General features: G+C 38.9%; 2 protein-coding genes across 6 annotated transcripts; one reads left to right on the plus strand and one right to left on the minus strand.

The window, feature by feature from the left end:
- Positions 1 to 44: 44 nt before the first annotated feature.
- Positions 45 to 3,032, plus strand: Cog4 (conserved oligomeric Golgi complex subunit 4). The gene is made up of 9 exons (XM_069048103.1): positions 45 to 186; positions 239 to 436; positions 484 to 855; positions 1,112 to 1,534; positions 1,584 to 1,831; positions 1,883 to 2,372; positions 2,430 to 2,615; positions 2,667 to 2,887; positions 2,966 to 3,032. The coding sequence occupies exons 1-9, from the start codon at positions 109 to 111 to the stop codon at positions 3,006 to 3,008; spliced, it is 2,259 nt and encodes a 752-aa protein (XP_068904204.1). The 5' UTR covers positions 45 to 108; the 3' UTR covers positions 3,009 to 3,032.
- drongo (Arf GTPase activating protein drongo) lies at positions 3,026 to 25,861 on the minus strand. 5 transcript variants are annotated; one of them, XM_069048111.1, is made up of 6 exons: positions 25,604 to 25,861; positions 9,617 to 10,152; positions 4,937 to 5,032; positions 4,495 to 4,746; positions 3,907 to 4,157; positions 3,026 to 3,852 (listed from the first exon to the last, which is right to left on the minus strand). In XM_069048111.1, the coding sequence occupies exons 1-6, from the start codon at positions 25,765 to 25,767 to the stop codon at positions 3,808 to 3,810; spliced, it is 1,344 nt and encodes a 447-aa protein (XP_068904212.1). In that variant the 5' UTR covers positions 25,768 to 25,861; the 3' UTR covers positions 3,026 to 3,807. The 5 variants fall into 5 exon arrangements, with proteins under 5 accessions (XP_068904212.1, XP_068904213.1, XP_068904216.1 ...); XM_069048112.1 differs by having other exon boundaries at positions 3,907 to 4,130; positions 25,604 to 25,858; XM_069048115.1 differs by lacking the exon at positions 25,604 to 25,861 and adding an exon at positions 10,239 to 10,257.
- Positions 25,862 to 25,887: the final 26 nt, after the last annotated feature.

A 25,887-nucleotide genomic window follows, 5' to 3' on the forward strand; every position in this document is an offset into this window, starting at 1 on the left:
CCTGCAAGTTTTTGTCGTTAAGTTGGTATCATTTGTTGTCAAATTGACAATTGACGTGGTAATTTAAATATGTCAAAATATAAACAATTCGATAATTAATCGAACAAAATGTCTTTAGATAAACTAAAATTTGAATCGATGCAAACAGACATTCAAAATGAGTTGCTTAAGCTCAAAGAGGAAGAGGTGAGGTTGGTATTGTTTAAATGACGAAATTTTGCACAAGTGAGATTTGCAGGAGTCCCTCTTCCAAGATATGAACAACATGCTCAATCAAAAACTATTTCTTGACACCAAAATCAAGGGACTTGCGAAACTAGTACCCACATTAAAAGTAGTGAAGCATGAAGCTCAAGATCTAGTGAGCACTATCAATGACATTTCTGAGTCATCTGAGAAGATTAGTGGCAAAATAAGATCATTAGATGCTGCTAGAGTATGTAAAACTTCTTGTCAAAATTTTGGTAAAAAAATTGTTTGTAGAGTCGCGTCAGTGAGTGTCAACATCGTGTCAGTGACCTCATTGACTTGGAAATATGTTCACAAGGTGTTCAAACTGCCATTTTGGAATCAGACTATGAGAAGGGGGCTGCTCATGTGCACAGATTCCTCTCAATTGATCAGTCTTTATTGCAAAGAACTGCAACTGATGTTGAAAATGTTTCTGGGATGCTCAAGTCTGTCAGAACACTTCAGGATGCTGCAAGTCAGCTACAAGCTATAGTAGAACATAAGTTTAATGAAGCTGTTAAAAATGAAGATTTAGTTTCTGTGGAGAGATTTTTCAAGATATTTCCTTTGCTAGGGATGCATGAGGAAGGGATAAAGGAGTTGTGTACTTATCTCAGGACAAAAGTAAGTTTGATGGTTTGTTCAGTCAAACCAGTTTATTCTTGCTTAGTGCAACTATTTATATAAAATCGTTTTATATGTGGATTGTCAAATTCAAGGTCTCTTATAGGCGCGCTTAGTTACTTTTGCTGGTAGTGCCAACTTAACGACAAATCCCCAATCCACATCTACAACGTTCCTCGCTCACTGAAACTGGTTCCTCACTTGCCAAATGCGATTTTATCATAATTGGTTTATCCAACATTTTCTGTTTGATTAGGTAGCAGCGACGGCCGAAAAGAATTTGAAATCGGCCATCACCACACCGCTTTCCGATAAACGCTACAGTGTAATATATGCGGACACTTTAACCCTATTGTTTGAGGGTCTCGCTCGGGTCGTGGACACTCATCAACCCCTTATTGAGACTTACTACGGCCCGGGGAGACTCCTCTGCGCCATAAATATCCTCCAAAAAGAATGCGACATTCAAATGAAACGCGTTCTAACAGAGTGGACCAGAGCGAGACAAATAAATAAAAAAATCCAGCTGATCACGGAACTGTCGCGGATGAGTTCCAGTTCCAGTTTTGGCAAACTGGAAAAAACCGACCCCAAAGATTTGGACATACTGATCGGCGAGATCACTCTGATGCACTTCCGGACCGAGCTGTACATCAGATTCATTCAGCGGAAAGTTGTGGTAAAAAATCGCACTATTTAGTGTGTCGCGTTTTCATCCCTTCTTTCAGTCAGATTTAGAAGTTGGAGTGCAAGATCAGGACGAGAAGGGCAAAGTGTTGAAGTCGCTTGAAAATCTAATCAAAAACAGCGACCTCACGCACTCAAAGCATGAACTGTTGTTGCACTACTTGAGACTGGAGCAGTACTTTATGGAAGAGTCTGTGGCGAAAGCTGTGAGCATGGACTGCATTGAGCCCTCGCAGCAGACGTCCAGTATGGTCGACGACACTTTCTTCATCGTGAAGAAGTGCATCAGGTAACGACAAACCAAGAAATAAATGAACGGGTTGCGAGAATCTGATTGAAGGCGCTCCATCTCGACCGGAAGCCTGGACGGGATCTGCGCGATCATCAACAACGCCTGCAGAGTCCTCGAGAACGACTTCTGCGACGTGCTGCGGGCCCGGCTGCGACAAGGCTATCCCTCGGGATACCTGGACTTGACCCAGGCGTACAACGTGCTCCAGAGTTCGATCCAACAGGGCCGGCTCCAGGCGAGCGACACGGAGCAGACCAGGACCGCGTTCTTGGTGGCGTTGAACAACGCCGACAGCAGCACCGAGTACGTGGACGCTCTGTGCGATAGCGTCTTGAAGGAGATCGAACAGGCGCTCCCCACGATGAACAGCAACGAGAAGGGGAAGCTGGAGAGTTGCCTGTCGGGTCTGTCCTCGGTGACGACCAACCTCAAGGAGATCATAGAGCACGGGATACAACAGTTGCGCGTCAGCGCAATCAAACCGCGGATCAATCCTTGGGTCGATAATTTCACGAGCAACAACCATCAATTGACGGAGGTATTAAAAACTCGTATATCACTTAATGAAGGTCGTTCATTGTGGCTCATCGTTTAGGACGAATTGTCGACGTACGAGGCGGGCGAGTCGTTCGTCCAAACTCTAATCATGAACCTCGAGACGCTCTTGTCTTTATTTAAGGACGTCCTGACCACCGCCAATTACGACGCTTTCGTTTCGGTGCTGACTACAGAAGTCACCCAAAGATTAGAGAAAGTGATCATGAAGTCGACGTTCAACAGGGTAAAAAGGACCGAAAGAGGTAAAAAATTTATAATCGAGCGGACATTCTAGTTGGGGGGTTTGGTACTGGACAAGGAGGTGCGCTCATTGGCCGGTTACATCACGGCAGCCACATCGTGGTCAGTCCGGGACAAGTTCGCTAGACTGACTCAGATCGCGACGGTGTTGAATTTGGAACAAGTTTCGGAGTTCTACGACTATTGGGGGGACCACGACGGCGCTTTGACTTGGAGACTGACGCCGTCGGAAGTCAGGACTGTGATGGGGTTGAGGTAAGCGCGGAAGAGAGGGCGCCACCGCACTTGTCAGTGGCGCCCTCTTAGATGCACGTGTAACGAGTTGATTCGCAGGTCAGACTTCAAGGTCGAGGACATTAAAAGGCTCAAGCTGTGATGGAAATAAAATCGCTATTTTAATTGTTGGTGTTATTTCTTTATGTAGTATTTACACAACCTTTTGACAACAATATACATTGCATAAATTGTGCTAGACTTAACAAATTCTATGTTATATACCGGGACGGAGAGTCTGTTTCACATCGTTCATTGAGGCATCACGAGATGTAATTGTTTAAAAAAGAAAACACCAAATTATAAAATTTTGATTTTCACTAATACAAGATGATTTGCTTGCATTGAAGCATCTTTTATCACAGAACATCGTCAATCAATTGTTAAGAAATAGTTTTACAAAAAAAAAGTCAATCGTGAACGTAACTTATCATTAAATGATACATTTAAAAAAAAAAGACAGTCTCGTAAACCTATCAAGGCCACTTTCCGATCAAAATGTCCAAAAGTAAACGCACAACGTCAAATAAATATACACAAATTATTGTTCATCTCGGTTGTTCATTACTGAAGGCAACCTAACGGTCTGTTTTCTGTAAGCGTATTAACTACTACTTAATCGTAAGCTTAACATTACATTATCCTAGTTTACATGGTTTATATAAAAGACGAAAAGCATTTTTGGCTTGACTTTGATACACGTGTTTAGGATACAGGCAAATAAATAAATAGGATCTGTTAGATTATTAAAAGAAAAATAATTTACGTACACTTCGCTACATCTGGATTCTCCTACTAATATAAATAATGGAACGCGTCCAGTCGGCATTAGAGAGAAGGTAGAGAGAGAGAAAGAGAGAAACTTAATAGTGGATTAAAATTACGTCTTTTGACTGTACAACTCATAAAAATGGATTATTGGAGTTCACGTTGGCGGTGGCACCAACCTGAAAAAAAAAAAAACAATAACAACGACGAACAACACCCTGTGGGACAGTTACCTTGAACGGGTTAGCCCCCCAGGTCGAACCGTTGGCGGTCACAGGAAACAAACTAGGCTGGAAGTTCTGCGCGAATCCGTTCACCCTCGCCGGCTCGCGGAAGGGGTTCGCGAAGGGCTGCGCGTTCCCGAAGTTGTTCCCGTTGCTTGCCCAATTCATCCCGTTACTGTTAAACGGGTTCGAGAACGCGTTTTCCTGATTCTGGAACGCGTTCATGAATTGACCTGAAAGACGATCAAAATTTTTGACAGCTGTCAAAACATGATCAACAAAAAAACAATTAATGAGGGCCGGCTGCGGAAAACGAAACTTCTCAAAACACGTCACGTTTGCGGAAACTCCGACAAACAAGGTCGTGTACGGTATACGTCAATTTCTTCATTCCCATTTCCAAAAAAACGGGATTCTCTCACGAATTGAGTAAAAACCAGTTTCTGAATAAACTTTTCAAACAAATGTCACAATAATTGACAAATGACAGTTTATTCGTACGTTTTTTGAGATTTTGTTTTCCATGACCGTCCCTTATTTTATTGTGACGATAAAAAGCGGAAGAAGTGTCAGTTTTACGATGAAGGGGGTACCAACCTTGACTAGGTGATCCGAACATGGAGCTCTGGGGCGAGGGCGAACTGTACATGGACCCCGTGGGCGTGGGCGAACTGTACAGGGACCCGTTGGAGCCCGACGAGTTCCAATCCACGGCGTTCTGGGTCTTCAGAGCGTTGTCCAGATCTTTTAACGCGGCGTATTTGTCTTCAGGTGGCGCTGCAGGTACTTTACTGACGTTGTTTGATTGTGCTAAATTAAAATTGTCGAACGCGGTCGGCGTCGGCATACCTAAACAAACAAACATCGTCAGCGACGCGTCCAAACATGTTGTGCGACGAAAGCACGACACAAATAAAAAAAAATCAACGGTGCGAACTACGCTAAGAACGACATCGACTAGGAATGAAACAAAACAAAAACTGACTAAACCAACTGCAATAAAAATGTTGTAGATGCAGAGAGTCACACTAACACTTACTCCATCGATTTGTATTGCACTTGGGAAAGAGAGGCACTTGGTTTAAGACTGGACCGGAATTCGTGAATTTCAAATCAAATATACTGAACTGATCCGCTGGAAGGAAAAGCACTCCAATGTAACACACAAGTGACATTGCGGGAAAAACATCGAAAGCACGGATTTGGCAGTGTACCGCATTCATCGACGCGAAACAGGCAACACCGGACCACACATCAATCGGCTCCGGGACAGACCCGACTTGACTCCTTGATCTCGGCAAATGCGGGACCTTCACGCGGAAATCTGGCGTCGAGACTAATTTTTTAATCGAATTAACGCCATCCCGAAGGCTGTTGTCGTTCACCCCGAAAGACATAACAATTTCCAATTACGGCGAGATTCAAGCTCGAATGACGTCCGTCGAACGTAATCGGGTCACGAAAGCTTCGCCAATTCGTTTCAGCAACCACCGACGACGAGTACTCTCGACGTACTCGTCGGATGAAATTCAATTAGGAGAAATTTACTCGCTGGAAAATATAAATTGTTTCGGTGATAAACGGGAAAGAACAAATAAAGTCGACGTGAAACGCAGAACGGACTTTCTAACTTCTGAAATGTTTGCGCTCGAGTTTAGAATATTTAAACGTATTAATTGCTCTCTGGGGCACAAATTAAACATTGATTGTCTGAAAGTCCATGAGAATTTTTGTTTTGTGTTTGTTTTCGTATTTATGGAGTTGGATGTAGATATCGTTTGTTTGTCCAACCGAATCAATTCTGTCGTCGATTGTTTTTCTTCTTTTCTACTAAATGTTACGTTCTTGGAGTTGCAAATGAATCTCATGAAGAAATTTAAATGACGTCAAATGAGCTGACAAAACAACATTATTATTCTATTTAATCAAGACTATTTTATATTTCGCAGTCCGAGAAATCTTGAAGCAGTCTTCGACAAAAATAATTGTCTCCCTTTTTCAAAACAAATTATTTTTACAATAAAAAATCGTTGGCTCGGAGGATAATGTAAATTTTCTGAAGATAATGTTTCTAAATTTGGTTGTTTAAAACTCGTTAATTTAAATATGCTTCCAGTAGTAAATTAATCATTTTATTTAAGAATGTCCTTGGCACATTCACAGAATAATCTCAGTTAAAAAAGATGTTCCGAGTGTTCCACATCAAATTCGTCACAAAGTCGTGACCGTTCTACATCATTCAATCTTTGTTTTTTTTTTCTAGATAAATAAATGTCAAGTCGACTTTCATTTAAGATGGTTTAAAAATGTACGTTGACGTGTTAAAAATAAATCGATGCCAATACCTATCGACAGAATGGAATTAGATTAAAAAAAATTCGTTGTACTCCAGCACAATTTGCTTTTTATTATTTTTTGCAAAAGAGTAAAAAATGATTTTTTGTCACCAATTGTCAAAACGAAACGTCAAGCTAATTTTAAAAATTTTAAGCGATTTGGAGCCTTTAAGGGGCTCGTCGAACAAAAAAACGTTGTATTCAACTCGTTCGTGTGTAAATTGGGGTTTTTTGGCACTAGTGGGCCTTTAAAACGCTCGTTTCACTTGTGTTTTAAACTGGCCCACTCGTGCTAAAAAACCCCAATTTACACAAGAACTCGTCAAATAAACTACTATTTTCTCACCGCCCACACAAAAACCATCAAACTATATTTTATAACAGAATCATCAATTTCTATTCTACTTTCTTTTTTTATGAAATGTGAATATTTGACATTGAGTGGATATCCTTTATAACGATTTAAACGGTTAATAATCAGGTCAAAGTATAAAATTGATACAAATGTTATTAGAAACTTCAAGATGTTCAATAAAAGGAAATTTTTCCATTTTTTAGATAGTTAGCTTCCTGAAATGTTAACTAATGCGATAAAGAAGCGATTTCACAACTAATGAAGAGGATAAACGACTGTAACGGCTTTTCCGATGTGACTCATTTAAAATACCATCAACTTTTATTGTTTATCTTCATCACTTAAGTTGTTTGTTGCTAAGAAATTGTTTAAATTGTTGTTTTTGACTGCATTGATACGGTATGTATCAACATAACAAGAAAAAAAAATACGTTGATGCAATACCGTAGTGGCTGTTTCAATAGTATTACATGACCAAGTAAAGAAGGTTTTTATCCACGAGCCGAAGGCGAGTGCATGTAATCATTATTTGAGTGGATAAAAACCTTTACTTGCGAGTATAATACTATACTTTATTTACAATCAAATATAAAAAAAAAATAATAAACCAAATTCTTAGTTTAATATTTTCAATTTTTTAAATTTTAATGTTCGTTTTGTTACCATGGCTACGTTCTTATATTTGGTTATGTTACTGCGGTGACTGCAAACTATTGCCAACATGACAATGGTGGAAAAATAGAAATCCCAATATTTTTATTTTTGATTGGTCCAAATCCCGATGGATAAAACATCCTGTCAATTTTATCCATAGCCGGGAACCAATAAGAGCTCTCTTTTAATTTGTCGGTGGATAAAATGACAATTTAACGTACATAGAGCTTTCACATCAATAATGTTGCTTTTATCTGATGATCGTAGATAATAGTAGTTTATTTGACGAGTTTGTGTGTAAATTGGGTCTTTTTTGGCACGAGTGGGCCATTTTAAAGGCCCACGAGTGCCAAAAAAGGCTCAATTTATACACGAACGAGTTGAATACAACTTTTTTTGTTCGACGAGCCCCTTAAAGGCTCCAAATCGCTTAAAACCTTTAAATCTAGCTTGACGTTTCGTTTTGACAAGTTGTGACATTTACCAAAATCCGTTCACATAGGAGAAAATTCTCAAATTCTGACAGTGTCGAACAAAAAAAGATATTTCAACAATTCTATTTTTTTTTAAGTTTCACTTACACGGTAATTTATTCTGAAGGTATTCATAATTTTTAACAAATTTTATGCCAACTTTACGCTCATTAACACTTAGAAAACGTTGGTTGTTTGTTAATCTTTCACTAAATTCAGGTAAAAATTTGAATGAAATCCTTTTCGAGATGTTCTGGAGCAAACAAGCATAAATACGGAACATTTTGGATATGTTTGAAAGTAAAATTGAGCTGTCATTCAATTAACAAAACAATTTCCAACAATTAAAAAAAAAACGAAGGTATACAAATACGAGGGTCAATTAAAAAGTTCGCGACCTGGCACAGAGATGTCAGTGCTGTTTAAACCATGTCTTATGTTAGTTTGACAGGTCATCAACTGATTTATGCAGCTTTTTAAATAAAGCCAGACCAGTGTACTTTTTGGGATGAATAACATAAGAGTGAACACCGTGCAATATTTTTTTGAATTGGCTTGAAACGTAGGTTGGGTAAAAGTGCACCCTTATTAATATCGGGTGTTCATTTAAATTTCTCCATAAAGTTGGCGTTGAAGAGTCGATTGTGAATCTACCACGAATCAGATGTTTAAATCTAACCTGACTTGTTGTTTTGTTTATGAGTTTACTCTGCAGACTGACGTGTGGTGCGTTCACAATCGACTTTTCAACGCCAACTTTGAGGAGAAATTTAATTGAACGCCCGATACAATTAATCGTTATTTTCAATATGTTGACAAATCAGGCTTCTTTGCCCGGATAAAGGCACTGCAGTTCCGTTGGACAAAGTGTGTTGAAGATCGGTTATTTTAAAAACAAAAAAACAGCCTTTAACAGTATTATTGGATCGGAACTTTTCAAATGGCTCTCGTATTATCGACTAAACATACAAAGGAAGAAAACTTTGATAATGTGTAAAGCTTAGAACTAAACTGTGATTACAGTAATAAAAGGGGAGCGTCTGGATTTACTACCCTTTTGAAAGAACGAACTGAATATATTTTCCCTTTGGCGCCACTGAAGGAAAATCCTGAAAAACGACTTGTTACCCAGAACAAGGAGAATATTTTGGAGAAAGAAGCCTCTAAAACTAGGGAATTGAAACCAATTAAAAAAAAAACTCCAGACGAACATGCCATGATGAAACCATATCAGTGCGAGGTGGATGCCAAAAATGACACCGATTTTTTGTTCTTTTGAAACGGATATTAAATAAAAAATTCTCACGATCGTTCATTATGACTCATACTCGTAAAAGCGAAAGTGAAAAATTCCAAAAGATCGAGAACACAAATTTTTGGAATTCAGAAGGGATGATGCTTTGATCTTTTACAAAATATCGCTTCGAAAAACTGAGGGAAATAAATTCAAGAAAAAACTGAAGAAGTTTTTTTTTAATTTCCTCCAGTAAATCACAGTTCCGCCGGAAACGTTTCAACCTTCCAGCGCCAAAAACAACAAGTGTCACAAATTGCCCACTTGCAACATTGACAACTCTAATTTTTTTTTCTTTGCCATATTATCTCCCACACCGAATACGACACTCGATTCTACGACCGCGGCTGAGTCACATCAATTGTCATTATTTATTTTCACGGCCTGAATCCGTGCGAATACTTTACCGTCGTCCCATTTAAATGTTTCTAATCTGCGAACAACACTTGCTAATCTGAAAAAGTGAAACCGCGTCCTACGCCTCTTTCTGACCGAATTCCTTTGATGTGTGCCTGTGAACCTCGATCGCGGACCCGACAGTTGCGACTTGGATGCCCAAACCCGCCACATTTATCAAGCAACCTCTCCTGGACCCTTAGATACTCACTTGAATTGTTCGTACTCGTGGTGAAAACTGGATTGTCGTCGAAATTAGCGAAAGACTCTTGTTGTTGCTGCGTCGTCGTCGTCGTGTTGTTATTGTTGTTGTTGTTGGAAGTGAAAATGTCCGCGTTGTCGAAGTTGACGGCGAACGTCGTCGTCGTCGCCGCACTCTTGCCAACCTCCGGCCTCTTCCTGTTGAACTCCGTCGCGTTTCCGTTCAGCTTGATCGGCTTGGGGTCGGAGAGGAGCGAGCTGAGCGGCTTCACCTTCGCCGCCTCCGGAAGCACCGCCTTCGCGTAGCCGTTCTTGAGCGCTTGGGCCGGGTCCAGGTAGTACCTCTTCCGCTCGTACTTGTCCACCATCAGGTCCTTGACCGTCTGCTCGTCCCGGCAGTCGGCGGCGGGCGCCGCTCCGTCGTACAGCCCCAGCCAGACGCTCTTGCAGTAGTCGTTGCCGCGGCTCTTCAGCAGCTCGATCTCGTCGGCGGTGAACGTCGCCATCGAGATCGACTTGACGCGGTGGGGCGGCGTCAGACCGCGCCTGCAACAACAACAACGTTTCTTTATTCGCTTCGTCTCGCAAACAAAATGCCAAAGTTCAAACGGCGATAAGGCGGCGCGTCGTACCTTTATCGTGGAAGGACGCCGCCAAAAAAAATACACAGATGAATCTCTCTCTCTACGCGGAATTATTTTCGAACCGACAGTTCAAGGGATCGGTATCTGGCGCGGTTCCAATAAATCCACGATCGTTATTTATCTCGGCGATAGTAAAGAAACGAATTTAAATTTTCGAGGTCGCTTCATAATTACGGATTACAATAACCTCTCGGAAGCGGTGGCGGCGCAAACTTATCCACAGCATGTCATGTACATATTTCGAAATCACAATCAATTTGTAAATATTAGTAGCAGGAGATGCAAGATAATATTTATCTCGTCTGTGCATCTACAACTTTTTTAATAAACAGCCAAAAAATACAATATTGCGTCTACGTATTATTTATCCTTGACCTAACCACCCAAAGCTTCCTGATTTTAATTAGGTACGAGTACTTTTACTGGAGTACAAAAACTGAGGAAACACCTCCAGGACAAATGAAAAAAAAATACTTGTCACGAGCTATTGCATATCGGAATATACACAGTGTCGTTGAAAGTCCCTTTGTTGAAGAATGTACATTGCGGAGAAAATGACAGAAATGGTATTTTGTTCTTGTCTATCGTACCAACCTAGTAGAAAATATGTTATTATCAGTTGACTCGTTGCTGTGCCGCACGTTTAGTTTTCCTTATCGTTGAAAAACAAGGCACGTTTTATGAATTCTTAACACAACAAAAAGATGGCAAAATGCCAATTGCTCGTCAATATAAAATTGATTATGATGAATCGTGCCAGAGCAATAATAATCGAAGAAGTTTGATGACAGCTTAAGAACGTGTGGGACAAAAACAACATCGCTTGCAATAAGTTTGCGCATCAGCAAGCAAAGTGGTTTGACAGAGATTAGTTCGGCGAATTTGTGTATTATCAAAACTTCTTTGGGAATTATGAGAGTTTTTGAACCGCGGGAGAACGTTCCTAAGAAGATTAATCGAGAATGGATTATTTGGCCGCCACCCTGTTAAAAAAAGTACTGCTTTCTTTTTAGACGTGATCAAGTAGAAGAAAAAGTGTACGAATGGCTCCATTATATTTTGGTCAAACTGGGAAAAATGGGCGGTGAATGTGGAAAGCTGCAGATAATTTGGTACTTGCAACGACTCAATAGTTAGTTTGATCAGTACGACGATCCAAAAGATTCGTTGCAACTTTTTTCCGAAGAATATAAAATAGATGTTATGCGTTGGCCTTCACAGTCTCCTGATTTGAACCCGATTGAAAACACGTGGGATATTAGTGATCAATGCTTGGACAACGATTATACCTGTACTTCTATGACTAAGCCTGAGTGGTACTACGCTAATTGTTGAATTTTTCAATTATGTTTGCACTTGACACTTAAAGAATTAACTTTTGAATATCAATTTTTTTTGTGTGATTGCGTCACTTTCGTGGTGAGACAAAGTGGTGGGTCTGCGTTCGTTTGAAATAGATGGAACAATGTGAATTGAGGATTTTAGAAATTTTGTTCAGAAAAAAGTGATACTGCATGGGTTGAGATATAGTGGTAAAAATTTCACTGTCACGTAGCTAAATAAATCACCGCGAAGTTGGGTAAAAGCTGTTCAGAAGCAAGAACGTGAAATGAAGTGGGAAGTGGCCGCTTTAAACTCCAAACTTAAATTCAATTCAATTATTGTGGGATGAAATTGTAGAAATATGGTAGAAAGTGGATAATATCTACAGAATATCTTTTGAAAATGCACAGAAAAAATACATATGAGCAAGAAATATGTTACTAAGTCGACTATTTAACCGGCGTGATTTGACATTTCCTTCAGATTCATAACCTCACTTTGATTATTATTTTATGTGATTTTATAGAAAATGGAAAAAACTCTCGTTGATCAGTTCTAAAAAGCACATTTGTTGCAACATAAATAATTCACACTATTGTGTGTTTGCTGAATGAATGACGTATGACGTCTATGATTTATGGTTTGACAGCTGATGAAACTATGCCAAACGTTAACAGAAACAAAAGCGAGTGAGTACTAGGTGACCTGACCAAATAATTTTTAACGCTCTTTATAAGTTTATGCGTTTCGAGACTGAAAGTGTCATTGAAAATAGAACAATTATCATTTTTAACTGGAAGTTATTCTAACACGATTTCTTTGAACATCCCATATTTTTGCAAAAGGTAGTGTACATGAGTCATTTGCAATGTTAATTGGTTGTTCTTTGTTATGATACACTGAACTTTGGTCGGAAAATAAGTACAAATTGTTCAACTTGAATAAACTTAAAAAAAATTAGCACATCATTTTAAGAATTCTTGATGATTGTTTAAATGTTTTCAATATTATTTAAGTACGAATTAATTGATCTCAGCGAAAAAAAAGACGTTCACCAAAAATAATTAATTAGCGTCGAATCAAAAATAAATTCTCAACCCTTTTTTAACAGCTTTAAAAAAAATACATACGTTTATCTCGATTTACGGTTCAAAATGATAAAAGCATCAAGTGAAGCATAAAAGAACTAGAAGCAAAAATGTTTTTAACCAGAGAAATACTACAGGATTTTATTAACCGCAAAGGCTTCAGAACTGCAAGTTTGCAAAAATAAATATACTCGGGGTCATTACTCTCCGATCACTTCCTGGTGTAAATTTTACAAGACTGTCTGGTCTTTTGGGGGAAAATGTAATTGAAGTTGAACGCTGTCAAAGTGTGTTAAATATCAGAAACGTCAAATGAAATGATTTGAAAGCATAAAATTAGATGTATTTCTATATAAAATGTAACTACGTCTAATTAAAGCAAGTAAATGATGTAACTACATCAAAGCTGCCAATCATGTAAAGCAAAAAGAACCAAAAGCTAATGCTGCCAACTTTACTTTTTTTCTAGTGGACTCTAATGAACTCTATTATTAACTAATTATTTATGACTACGTTTCATCTAGATTCTAGATGTATGTACATATTTGCTAAACGACCGAAAATATTTTATAAATCTTTTTGTCAGTTAATTCGTTGTTCGAAGCAGATTTTCCTGTTTGATCTTCACAATAATTTATTTGCTCTCGAAAACCTACAAACGTCCATAAATCACAACACAACAATCTCACCAACCAGTCAAATCTCGCTCAAATTTGATTTTAATCACCATTTTCCAAAAATCATTCAATAATTATCAAATAATCAACGCGTACTTGAAGCTAGCTATTGAACAGGTACATATTTGATTAGAGAATAACAAAGCTATTTGTTTTTTTTTTCTCTGCCATTTGACTTGCAAATCAACTATGTAATAATTTAACCCGATGACGTGATTTTATTCCACAATTAGTTGGCAAACCTGCAAATCTGAACCAAAACACAAATCACAAAGATTAAGTAAACGGACGTGTGTCTGTAATCAATACGTATCCGAATTTCCTGTTATTCCAAAAATTGAGGTTATGTTGTGTTCCTGTCAAGCAACGCTGAGAACTTTTAATCAAATTAAAATGTCACCGAGTTTTGACACAGCAGAAGCGACTAGTTCAGACACTGTTTTCATGTTTTATTTCAAAAGGTGGTGTAGCTTCTAGGAGTTGCTTCTGTATTAATGGAAGACAATTACGAAGGCCTCCCACTGGTGCGGATGGCGAGCCGCATAAATCACCCGTCTTATCGCCGACAGGAACCACCGGGGATACGTCTCCTGATAAGACAGCGCCTCCAAGCAGGCCGCAATCTACGCTCTGACATTGACCGCTTCCTGCAGCTCGCCAAGGTCGCGAAACCGGCCTCTTGTCCGCCGTGTTAGCACCTGAATCCGCACCGTAGCATTGATCGTGAACGCTGCCGACCTGTTCCATCAAATTTGAATTACGTAACCGCCACCGCGGCGGCACGACTCCTGCAGCACACGACTTCCGCCCGTCCGACGAAAACATTCGTCGCTTTTCCTGCGGCCAATTACGCTCGTGGGCGGCTAACTCCAACGGGTTTATCTCCAACTAGGTCATTTTTCTGGCGAACGAGCGCCTCAAAAACCGATAAATTACGTCGATTGCTTCGATAAAATATCGTCATTTGCGCGCCCACATTTCCGACTCTGCGGGGACGGCGAAGGATGTTCCATCTCGTCGCTAATTGCGACCCGAACGAAATATGCAATTTATTTTGTACACATACAATTTACGGTTTCTGTCGAAACATGTGCGTCGCTGCCGACAAACAAATTAACGATAATAATTATGCGATGGATGGGTTAGTCCCGAGTTCCCGCAAGCACAATTCAGCATTTTTCCAAGTGCACAATAAAACACAGGTTGCCAAACTTGCAAATCACATTTTATCAAGTGAGAGAAGTTCTGGGGGAGGGTTGATGGCGACGAAGGAATTCCAACCCTCAGGGTTAACGATACCGGAGCGACGTCATCACTGAAAGGCATCCGGGCGGGGACCAATCGGGAAATTAATGAGGGAGCGTTCGAGAAAACGTTTCTTATCTTGGCTAAACACTGAAACAACAATCAGCTAAGTAAATCCGGCTTGTTGACCAATTAGCACGAGCCTCGGGGGAGATGAGTTGCTTTAACTTCGCTGGAATTACGGTCGAAGTGTTCCCGAGAGGGTAAGACGTTCTGCAAGAAAGTGAAGACGAACTCGGTAAGCTCCTGCTTTATGAGGCAATTCCACTTGTTTGAGATTGCTCAAAAAAGCACTGGAAAAATATACGAAGCTGGTTCGTTCGTCTCTGGCAAGTTGGCGTTGAAGACTCGATTGTGAACGCACCACCTGCCCGTTTACTCAGTAAAAACACAAACAACACAAAAAGTGAGGTTAGTTTTAAACAGGTGATCCGTGATCTGTAATTTGTGGTGCGTTCTCAATCGACACTTCAACGCCAACTTCGAGGAGAAATTTAAATGAACACCCAGAACACCCGATATAACATTTATGATTTATGAAATTTGCTCGATGGGTTATTGGGTATTCGATAAGAGCACTGAAGATCTTGAAAGATTTGTCACAACGGAGTCCAGAATATTGGAGTAACCCCCATGTTCGCCAGATCTGAGCCCCAGTGATTATTTACTTTTTGAATTAAAAAGGGTTCTTCGTGGTATCTGTTTTCTGGTATGAATTGAACGATGAACCTTATTAGTATTTAATGATTAATTACTTAAAATTAATTTTCAAAGTAATCTGACGTGTTTTCGTCGAAAAAATAAAATAAAAACGTAAAACAAATGAAGACCATTCCTTGCTTTCTATACGTTGTGGTGATTCATTTGACAACTTCTGATAAAAAAATTGTGCGTATTGTTTCACAGAAATGAAGATTCAGTTAAGAAGATAAAAATTAATAAATATTTATTATCAGTTTTAGCTTGCCAAGTACGCTCTCTAAATGAAAAAATATGCATAGGTGATTTGACTCTGTAAACTCACTCTGCAACAGCTAATTTTTTTTAAGAGTTTAGACTTTAGATTGGAGTACAAAATATAAAAGAATCGATTTAGATCATGTTGTAAGATAAAATTAATTCATTTATAAATAAGACTTTTTATCAATTGCCGAAGTCATAAATGTGTCGTAATAAATGAAAATCTAAATACATTGATAAATAAGTTGGACAGCAATAAAGAAGATAAACAGGAAGAAAAATAAAAAACGAAACGTCTACGGTTAGTCAATGATTTTATTGAAGCTTCGAAAAATAGGAAAACAAAAAAAAATCATTTAAAAATGTTTATTAATTATTATTGTTATCAAAAAACACAAACCAAAGCCATTATCCATTTGACATCTTGAATTATTTTCAAAATTTACTATTATTCCAAACCGAGAATACCACCGAAATAAATACATACTACATTTGATGATTCCACCACTCACCTACGGTTCGTGTTGCAATTTTCATCCTCTTGAATAATAGCCATTATACGCGAGTTGAAGACTATACTTTCTCCACGACTATACCAAGAAAAAATAATTCTAAAATTGCATTTAATTTGATTTTTGATATTTGACAATTAAAATTGTGCCTTGTTTTACAAAGTCATCCGATTGGCGATCTGCCGTTGTAGAATGAAAATACGAGGGATGTGATTGGCCGACGGCTGTGGATTTCAGTACCTATATTCTAACACGGGGCGTGGATTGATATCATTCCTTCATTGAATATGTATTCATTCTTTAATAGCCGTGAAGAAATATATTTATTAATGGTATATTAAAAAAAAAAATAAAAACTATGGTAATATATTTTTTATAATTATGTATTGTGACAAGGCGTGGCTAAATTTGCAAAATTACGTTTCTCTGGTTTAGAGCACTAACTTTTAAATATAAAATAAATTTAGACTAAATAAACAACAAAAATTCAATCAAAAAATACGATATTTAGAAAGTCTAACCAAACTAGTAATAAGGACTTTCTTTGATCCTTTCTTTTTAGTACTTTCTGTAGAGTATTTCCTGTGTGAGGTGTTGCGCCTTGGATAAACAAATTTATTAAGTACTTAATTGAAATTATTGTTTACTAAAAATTTAAATTATATCGGGTGTTCATTTAAATTTCCCGTCAAAGTTGGCACTGAAGAGTAGATCGTGAACGCACCACTCGTCAGTCTGCACAGTAAAAACACAAAAAGTGAGGTTAGATTTAAACAGCTGATCCGTAATCCGTGGTGCGTTCACGCCAACTTTGACGGGAAATTTAAATAGACTCCTGACACTATCTCTTTTTTTTAATTATGTAATTGCAGACACAACAATGATTCAAGGACGGTGAAAGCTTTTAGAATGATATCTTTGACATTCATTTTTGATCAATTAGATAGATAATTAATTACTGGTCTTTCCAAATAATTGAAAAAAGCTTAACATTATTAGTACCACGTGGCCAACTCTTTCACATAATAAAACCTCATCAATTACGTGATTTAGCAGATTAGATCATCGCCATTCCTAATATTCGATATGGATTTTATTAAAAAATTGCACAACTCAGGTTGTTGCATCATACGAAAGCTCTTCCTGATCGGAAGCCTTCAACCTAATTCCTGCACATTTCACACTTCAACCCTAACGACTCCGCATTCCTGACGAGATTTTTTAGCAAGCTTCACGGCTAAAGTCCGTCTCACACGTTCGCAATTATTATAATTTCATTCATTAGTCGGCGGCTTTTATTACTTCCCCGTACCGAGCGTGCGATTGCGATTAACTACGACGAAATAATTGATTATTACAAATGCACACACGTCTTGCGTGTTAGTTTTTGCACTTTATTTTCGAACCGCAAGCGGAAACAATTTGGGCAAATTTAGAACATATCGATCTTTTGTCCTCAAGGTGAGCACGCCAGCTCCGGGTCGTGTTTAATGGCGTGAAGACGATTTATAAATTATTAAAAATGTCAACCCGTACGCAGCATTGAATTTTATTATGGACACATGTTTGCGCGTCCTTCGTGGTGAAATAACAGATGATGCAAAACGTCCGCACTTTGCGTTTCCTCCACCAGGAGGTCGCTCTTCCTGGCGTGACAACGCGGTCGCTCTTTGAGGAAGTCGGAATTCTGCAACAGTACCTGTATGGATAGACCGCATTTGTTCCAACGAAAGTTGTGGGAAATCGCTTTGACCAGTTTTGATTAACGGAGAGGCCTCATGCCGAGATGTCATCTGGTTATTACAGAAACTTGTCTCGGATGAAGCCACCGAAGAGACGCAACGATTTTCACTTCTTGATGAAGTGTTAAGTGTTCAAGTTGAGTCATAGGTTTAAGAGTGTCAAACTTGGCTTTTTATCGGCGACGATAAACACTTTATTGACTTGAACTAGATGAAGTAATCGATGACCCCAGTCAAAATCTGACTTCCTGGGTATGAGGAGGGTACGTTGACAAGGACGAAAAACGAATTTATAAAATATTCAAATAAATGAGTTTACAAAACAAGAGGAATCTCTATTATTGCGTTTCTTTTTTTTAAGAAAAAAATCTATACAATCTTTGGTGCTTTTCTAAATAATTTTCGTCAAAAAGGAACCAAAAACACAATGTTTCAAAATTATTGTGGTATCCTAGTGCTTGGATGGGAAAAAAACGTAGCCACCTTTCGATGATAAGATACCGCACTACACTACGTCAAACATAACCTCCAAGTCGCTGGCAAGTGTCAAATATCATTTCTGTCATTCTTTGCCTGTTGTCAATATTCAAAAATTCGCATGAAAGTGAAATGATACCTCGGGTTTATCCAACGAAAACCAGTCAAAACATTTTATTATTCTAAGAAGTTGTAGGTAATTGGTTTAAATTTGGCATTAACTTTCATATGAGTTGTCATAGTAACAGGTCAGGTCATTTACACCACTATATTCATTCCGACGTGAACAGATATTAGTTAATATTGTTTGGTTGATAAACCTAACCTCTCTTATACCTGTCATTTAGACGGTTCTTGTTAGTTGGCATCACTTTTCACGTATGCGTCAAAATTCAAAACACTCAAATTGTCAAAACCTACTACGATACCACAATCATTTTGGATCAATTTGTACAATCGCATTAAAAAATCGAAAATTACATTTAAAAAAAAAGGATTCAAAAGTAGACACAAGTCCTATATCGGGTGTTCATTTAAATTTCTCGTCAAAGTTGGCGTTGAGAGTCGATTGTGAACGCACCACGGATTACGATCACGGATCAGCTGGTTAAATCTAACCTCACTTTTTACGTTGCTTGTATTTTTACTTTGCAGACTGACGAGTGGTGCGTTCACAATCGACTCTTCAACGCCAACTTTGAAGATAAATTTAAGTGAACACCCGATACATACATTTTACGATTCTCTTTAAAAAAGATAAAAACCGCGAACGGAAATATGTTGTAATGGAAGAAACCCAGATTGTCAAATATGTAGTATCTCATTTTTAAATTATGATTTATTATTTCCTCACATAAGAAACCTATTTTTTTTACAAATAATAAAATGTGTTTTAAACAAAAATATCACCAAGATTTCCAGAACTAACTGTACAATTTTGTAAACAGAGGAAATACGCAGAGGCGGAAGTACGATGAATCGGAAAAATCAAAAAATCAGAACCAACACAAGATTTTACCGACAGGATGTGTCCACAGTGATTATTACACTCCGGAAACAGCCACTGGGGCACTTCCCTCCGGCTCCGAACCCCCAAACGCCACTTTCGCCTCGTGTCGCACCTCCCACGGGAGAAAAAGCCACCGTCGCGTAGATCCCCACGTGTCATTCGACCGCATCGATCAATCCTTTTGGTCGTCGACGGAAAGGTGAGTCACGAAAGACAACCCGACCGTTCCCGTTGCAGTTCGTTGCACTTTTCGTATCGCTTTCGTTGGGCAACGTCGGCGTGACCACCTGAGCGAGGGCGAATCCCCCGACAGGTAGACAAGACCGGCGACATCCGCAGGGAGCGTCGACAATTGCCCGGCTCTTGATGCGACAATTTAAAAATGTACGTTGCGATCAAGTGAATTACAAGGAGAGTCGAATTATGTCGCACGTTTCAATGCTTTGGCCTGATTTGTCTCTTTGTCTCGTTGATTGTCGACGTGAATCAGCGAGAGAGGTTCGTCCGGACGGAACGTCCCGCACCTGAAACCGACAGCGGTCCCGCCGAGCAACGCCAAGTTTGGCGATTTTTCACCGACGTGGGGGCCATCGCCGAATCGATGGACTTTTTACAGGCGAGTTTATCGCACACGTATTAAAACAACAATATTGACCTACTCCAAATTTTATCGTTAATATTAATATGTACCGTCGTCGATTCCGAAAATAACGACCGATTGATTGTTGATGTTCAACGATGCCATTAATATTAATACGTTTTTTTCTGGAGTGCGAAATAGGCGTCCGGGAAGATTAACGACGAAAACAAAACAGAACTTGGCACCCTTTCAACACGTGGCATCGGGAAAATTACTTTTTTACGGGTGGGTCCCGAAGGTCGGAAAAATAATAAACCGATGAAAATAATGCCATCCATAATAATAAACGCCCTGTTTCGTCCAGCATCGCAATAAAAGCCGCAAGATAAATGAATGGAAGAATGAACGTCTAAAAAGATAATAAAAACAAAGTGCCCCACGTTTCATTTAAAACGTCCACGACTATTTTTATTATCAAAATAAAAACAAAACATATTTTCTGGGCTTGATCGGTTACACCGCTCAAATGGGGGAATTACATAAGTTGTCTCGTTAATCATGCAACAAAAACGACACAATTTTAATAAACTGCAAATAAACACTGAAACAAGCTTAATTTTATAGGTTTTTTTCCACCCTCGATCACTTACTTTGGGGAAAGAACCAACACTTTTCCACACATTATACTCGCAATTTCTTATTGTAATTTTCTTTATCTCGATTTTATAATTTCTATTTAAATGTAAATTTCATTAATGGGAACGCCGTCCTCAATTCATATTTCACACCGGCTTGGTTAAAAAATTAAATTGTTAGGGGTTGAATTTCAACGCCCCAAAAATGTCTGCAACTGCATTTATAGTGTTCAAAAAAATTGTACTCAAGTGGCCTGGTGGTTGCTTTTGTTTCCGTCGACGTACGGCGTAGCTTCCGTCAGTTGTCAAACCATACACGTCAAACGCTCTCTATCCAGAGGTTTGAATTACGACGGTTGCAAAAAAATCGAGTACATCATAAAAATCAAGAGCACTGAATTTTTCTATTTGTAACACATGTAAATCAGGCTTTTCTGTCTTTTAATGGCATGCTTTTTCAAATAGGTGATCTGTCACAAGAAATGACGTAAGAAATGAAAAGTTTCGACATTTTGCTTGTTTCGGTAACCTCAAAATTGACGAGGATGTATTAAACTATAAAAAATTTGACGTACTCGATTTTTTGGAACCAACTGTACTTCTTTTGCACAAAAAAATTCTTTTTAGAACCAACCAACGAGAGTTTTTGTAGTTTTGTGTTTTTACAACAATGGAATGGTGATCAAAGTGAGGCTACGTATTTAAAAGTAATTTCACAGGATGGTGGCTAAAAAGACGACTTACCAAAAAGAGAGAAAACTTTATTTTTACTGTATATGTATATATATTTTTTACCAGCGTTTCCCTTGGGAGTTGCTGTAGAATCCCTATGGATTTTCAAAATAACAATTTTATTGAAATCACACATTTAATAAGCAAACAGTAAAGAATAATTTCAGTTAAGGAGGGGACAACCAACTTATCAAATCTAGGCTCCACACACAAAGAGATCACTCTCGAGATTGCGGACAGAAGAATAACTTACTTCACATAAGTATTTGCTGCTTTCCTTTTGGCAGAATACTAAGTTAATTCTGAGTTTAACTTAAGATACTAACTTAATGGCACGTTCCTTTTACCATCTCAGTATCTTAGTATTGGTTAGTATCTTACTTCGTCCCTCACCCCTGCCAAGTAAGCTGTTCTGCTTGCTTGAATTAACTCAGCCGGCGGAGTTCGGAGGTGAGGTTATGTGTACCGCCGTACTCTGGCCGTACGTATGTCAACGTATGTCAGATTTTTTCCTTGAACAACTTAGGTTAGAAAACTTGGTTGCTTGTAAATGGAAAATGCTAATTATATCGCAAACAGGAGCAAATTTTTAGAGCTTCACGTGTAAGCAAAGGGAGTTCTTGCTTTCTTTTCAAGCAAACCGGTCCACCCGTGCGAAAAAGTCAACTTTCTGCCTTCCCTCGGCATATATTTCAATCAGTTTTTCTTTCACATTTGTTAGACCAGTTTGGCACACTTCTTCAAAAAAAAGTTTTAATCTCTGATTATCATAACAATGTTTTGATTCTTTTCTGGAAAATATGCGTAATTCTGTGATCGTTGCTCTGATGATGAAGTTTTGCTGTCGAAACGTGCGTCCGCTTTGGAAAAAGGTGTCCTTTGTCTGGGAAACAATCAAGCGTTGTTGTGGTGAACACCAAGTGATCCGGCAAATTTCATCTGTTAATGTATGGGAGCGGCAAGTTTTACTTCCAAAATTGCGACTTCTAATTCAACAAACTAAACCAAATTAGCGGAAAATGGGATTTGTCAGGAGCAGGTAGTGGTAACTTGGAATCGGGCTGGAAATTAGAGGCTCCAAGAAGACAGATGGTCTCTTTGTTGATGAATTATACAATTTTGTCATAAATCATTGGATTGTTTGTCTTGCAACACAAAAACGCAATTATGTAACAAACTGATTCAATTCTTGTAATGGCTGAATGAAATATCCCACTAGATGACGATTCACCTTGGACAAAATTCAATAGATAAATTAAATGATTCTACCAGAAAAAACCGAGAAAAAAGAAACAGCCGCCACCATATTATGCATCAAAGAAAAATTGAAAAAACATATAATCCGCTTTGTGATTACATAATAGTATATTATTTAACGAGTTCGTGTGTGTGTAAAGTGGACTTTTAAAACGCTCGTTTCACTCGCGCCTACTCATGCCATAAAGAGCCCAATTTACACACGAATGAGTTGAATACGGCTCCAAATCGCTTAAAATCTTTAAAATTAGCTTGACGTTTCGTTTCACAGGAGAAAATTCTCAAATTCTGACAGTGTCGAAGAAAAAATACAATTTTGTGTAGAAATTACGGTTAATTCTGTTTAATTAATTAGAATACGTGACTTTGGGGGTGGAAGTAAAACTTGTCGCATCCCGTAGTTATTTTCCCAATAATCTATTGAACTCATTGACTTAATTGAATTTCCAAGAGGGTAGTTTTCTTTAAAAATTCATCAAGCTTACTCTGCCTGCCCATCAAGACAAGACGCAAAATTTTTCTAATATGAAGGGTCTCGAAAAAATTCTCAAAATGTCAAAAAAAAAGATTTATTACTTTGTATACTGCATACAGTTAGCCATCATTAGTTTTATACAAATTTCCAAATTAGAGAAACATAATACATACCTAGGTCATTTATTACATAATAATTCAAATGTATTTCTTAAATTTATAAGAAACATTCGACGCAATTTACGCACACTTTACTATCTAATTTTTTTTATAAATTTTGTTGATTCTAATTTATCTAAAGTGTAGTTAGTATACATGTCCGATATCACAACGATTCAGACTCTTTAAAAGAATTCTCTATTATCATAATGTGTTTCAAAAAGTTATTGACAACAAAGTGATTCATTAATTGAAATTCTAGTAAATCTCTGTATCGCTTCGTTGTCATCTTACGTCATCTTATCTTTACAACTCTTCGGGGAACCACCAAAATCCCAGATTCCAAATATCACCATAATGTATTGCACAATTACCTACAATTCTGCTTAATTTCCTTATTTACAATTGTAAATGATGACAAACCGCGAGCAATTATCTGATTAGAAAAAAAAACATTTCCAACAAAATCTTGAACCGCCTCCACAAACGCCGAAGCCGCAAGATTCTCACATCACAATATTGACATTCAATGCAAGACGTTTATTTCTGGACCGCCTCATTAAATGACTCACTCAATCGATACGAGATTTTCATCTTGTACAAACAAACGCGTCGAAAATTGTTTGTTCTTCTCGCTTTACGATACAATTTCATCTCGACCTCGCAATTTCCACACATCCTTTTGTTTCCATTATTTTCAAACAAAAACGTTCTTATCTGTGCAACAAGTTGCATTGCCGTTTTCCGCACTGCTAAACCTGATAGCTTCGCATAAAACGAATTAGCAAAGTCGGTCAACGTGCATGCGTACCACTCGATAATTTATGGTAATTCCAACTTATTACCTGAAAAGTAACACTTTTCGCATTTTTCGATGCGGAACTGGAAGTTGCAGTTCGTTCGAGGAAGTTTCTTCCAACTAAACGTAGGCGCTCGCACCGTGGCAATTCTTATTGGTTCACTGACACACTCGGGGGGGTTTTGGAATTTCACTGATTACTTTTGGGGCAAGTAAGCCGACTTAATTCAACATTACACAAGGAAGAAACTAGTTTGTTGTGTCGGTGTTGCTCGGTTTAATTAATTTGAAATAATTCTACTGCTCAAACATTTAATTAAGACGACAAAGGAAATTTGTAGGTCACACTAATCCTCCCCTTGTAAGTTCGTCCTACTCCCAAATAATTATCAACTACATTAACAAGGACGTGCTGCTAGACATCGAGTAATTAAAATTGATCCCAAAACTCACCAAAATGGATTTGAAAAGCAAACACTTAGAGGAACCTGCACGAATTTACATTCTGTTTACCACGAGGATCTCTGAACTTTATGACCCTAAGTGGCTTCTGTGTTAATGTGTTACTGTCCAAAAACATATGCCGCAACTTTCTCCGTTGAAGTATTAATTTGTACTGGCGACTCGCACTAGGTTTGCACATTCAAAATTGGAGTTCAAAAGGAAATTGGCATCGTTAAGAGTGTCACACTTGCACTCTTCGAATCAGTCTCCTGTCGAAGGAATCAATTATGCGAAATTTTCACCAGTTCGACAATTAAAGTGAAACATTTGGGTCGAAGCGGAAGCGACAAAACTTATCTGATGTTGCGGCTACGAATTTTCGCAGCAGCACCGGTGCAAGCTGACAATCGGTGCATTGTTTCTGGTGTTTTGAATTCCTCGTCGGTTTTAAAATGTGCTAAACTTTGAGAAGGTTGACTAATCGATTCTCAACGTGAGTCACAATGAAAGTTGAACACGGCGTGCATACATTTCTGGAAAAAATCGTCCATTATTCGCACCGTGTAACAGTTGTTCGTGAGGAGCGACGCAACTTCAAATTGCACAAAGAGGTGTCCTTGCGCCCTTTCCCGGAGCACGACCGCAACAAAACAAACACAATTTTGAAATAAAACAACGACTGTTTGTAAAATATGTTAATTGGGAAACATGTGCTATTTATATTTACACAGACAGATTGTTAAGGAAAACAAATTCGCAGTTGCACAAACAATCCAGTGAATTCCTTTCAGCCGGAGCTAAACGCTTCGGAAGAAGAGAACCACGCAAGTATGACGACCGGAGGAAGCGCAAAAAGTACAAACGGTAAAACGTGTTTTACCTAATCCAATTACGAGCACGTCGCGGAATGGGCGTCCCCGAAGGGGACCGGGACCTGCTGGAAAGGAACGCCAGGCCCTTCGGGCCCCGAAAACAACTCCGCAGTAGCGCGGCCACAAACAAAAATGGTCGGTCAGAGGGCACGAGATAGGCCTCGTCTGGCGCCTCCGCCGCGAAGTGAACAAAGACCGGAGAAGAGCGGCATGGCAAGCGGCCAACGGTTATGGGCGCCGCCGAACAAAAGGACATGATAAACACCAAGAATCACCTGTCAAACTCACTGTCAATCAACGGTACTTACAGCATTCCGGAGCACTTGGTGCACACGAACGAGCCGATTGTCATGTCGACGTACGTGGGTCCGCGCTGGTTGCAGTCGAAACAGTACTTGTTCTGGGGCAGAGCGCCCAATTCGCGTAACGTTTTCAAGTTTTTCTCGTCTTGCTTCTTGCGTGACGAAGCCATTCTGCTCTGCACCGCTCACTTTGCACAACTGACAGTTGCGATGACAGCTGACTCGGGCGCACTAGCGCGCCCAGCGGACGACCGCCCATTTAACTTTGACAACTGGCTCTCCGGGTGCGT

This window comes from Tenebrio molitor, chromosome 5 (genome assembly GCF_963966145.1).
Source record: "Tenebrio molitor chromosome 5, icTenMoli1.1, whole genome shotgun sequence".
NCBI lineage: Eukaryota > Metazoa > Arthropoda > Insecta > Coleoptera > Tenebrionidae > Tenebrio > Tenebrio molitor.

What these genes read in the sequence shown, in the direction of transcription:
- Cog4 (XM_069048103.1), top strand. Translation starts at nt 109, where the DNA reads ATGTCTTTAGATAAACTAAAATTTGAATCGATGCAAACAGACATTCAA. An exon ending in GATCATTAGATGCTGCTAGA is followed by an intron (nt 437 to 483) that starts GTATGTAAAACT and finishes AATTGTTTGTAG; the next exon opens with AGTCGCGTCAGTGAGTGTCA. An exon ending in TGAAGTCGACGTTCAACAGG is followed by an intron (nt 2,616 to 2,666) that starts GTAAAAAGGACC and finishes CGGACATTCTAG; the next exon opens with TTGGGGGGTTTGGTACTGGA.
- drongo (XM_069048111.1), bottom strand. Translation starts at nt 25,767, where the DNA reads ATGGCTTCGTCACGCAAGAAGCAAGACGAGAAAAACTTGAAAACGTTA. An exon ending in ACCAAGTGCTCCGGAATGCT is followed by an intron (nt 10,153 to 25,603) that starts GTAAGTACCGTT and finishes TTGTTGTTGCAG; the next exon opens with GCGCGGTCTGACGCCGCCCC. An exon ending in GTTCGGATCACCTAGTCAAG is followed by an intron (nt 4,158 to 4,494) that starts GTTGGTACCCCC and finishes ATGTTTTGACAG; the next exon opens with CTGTCAAAAATTTTGATCGT.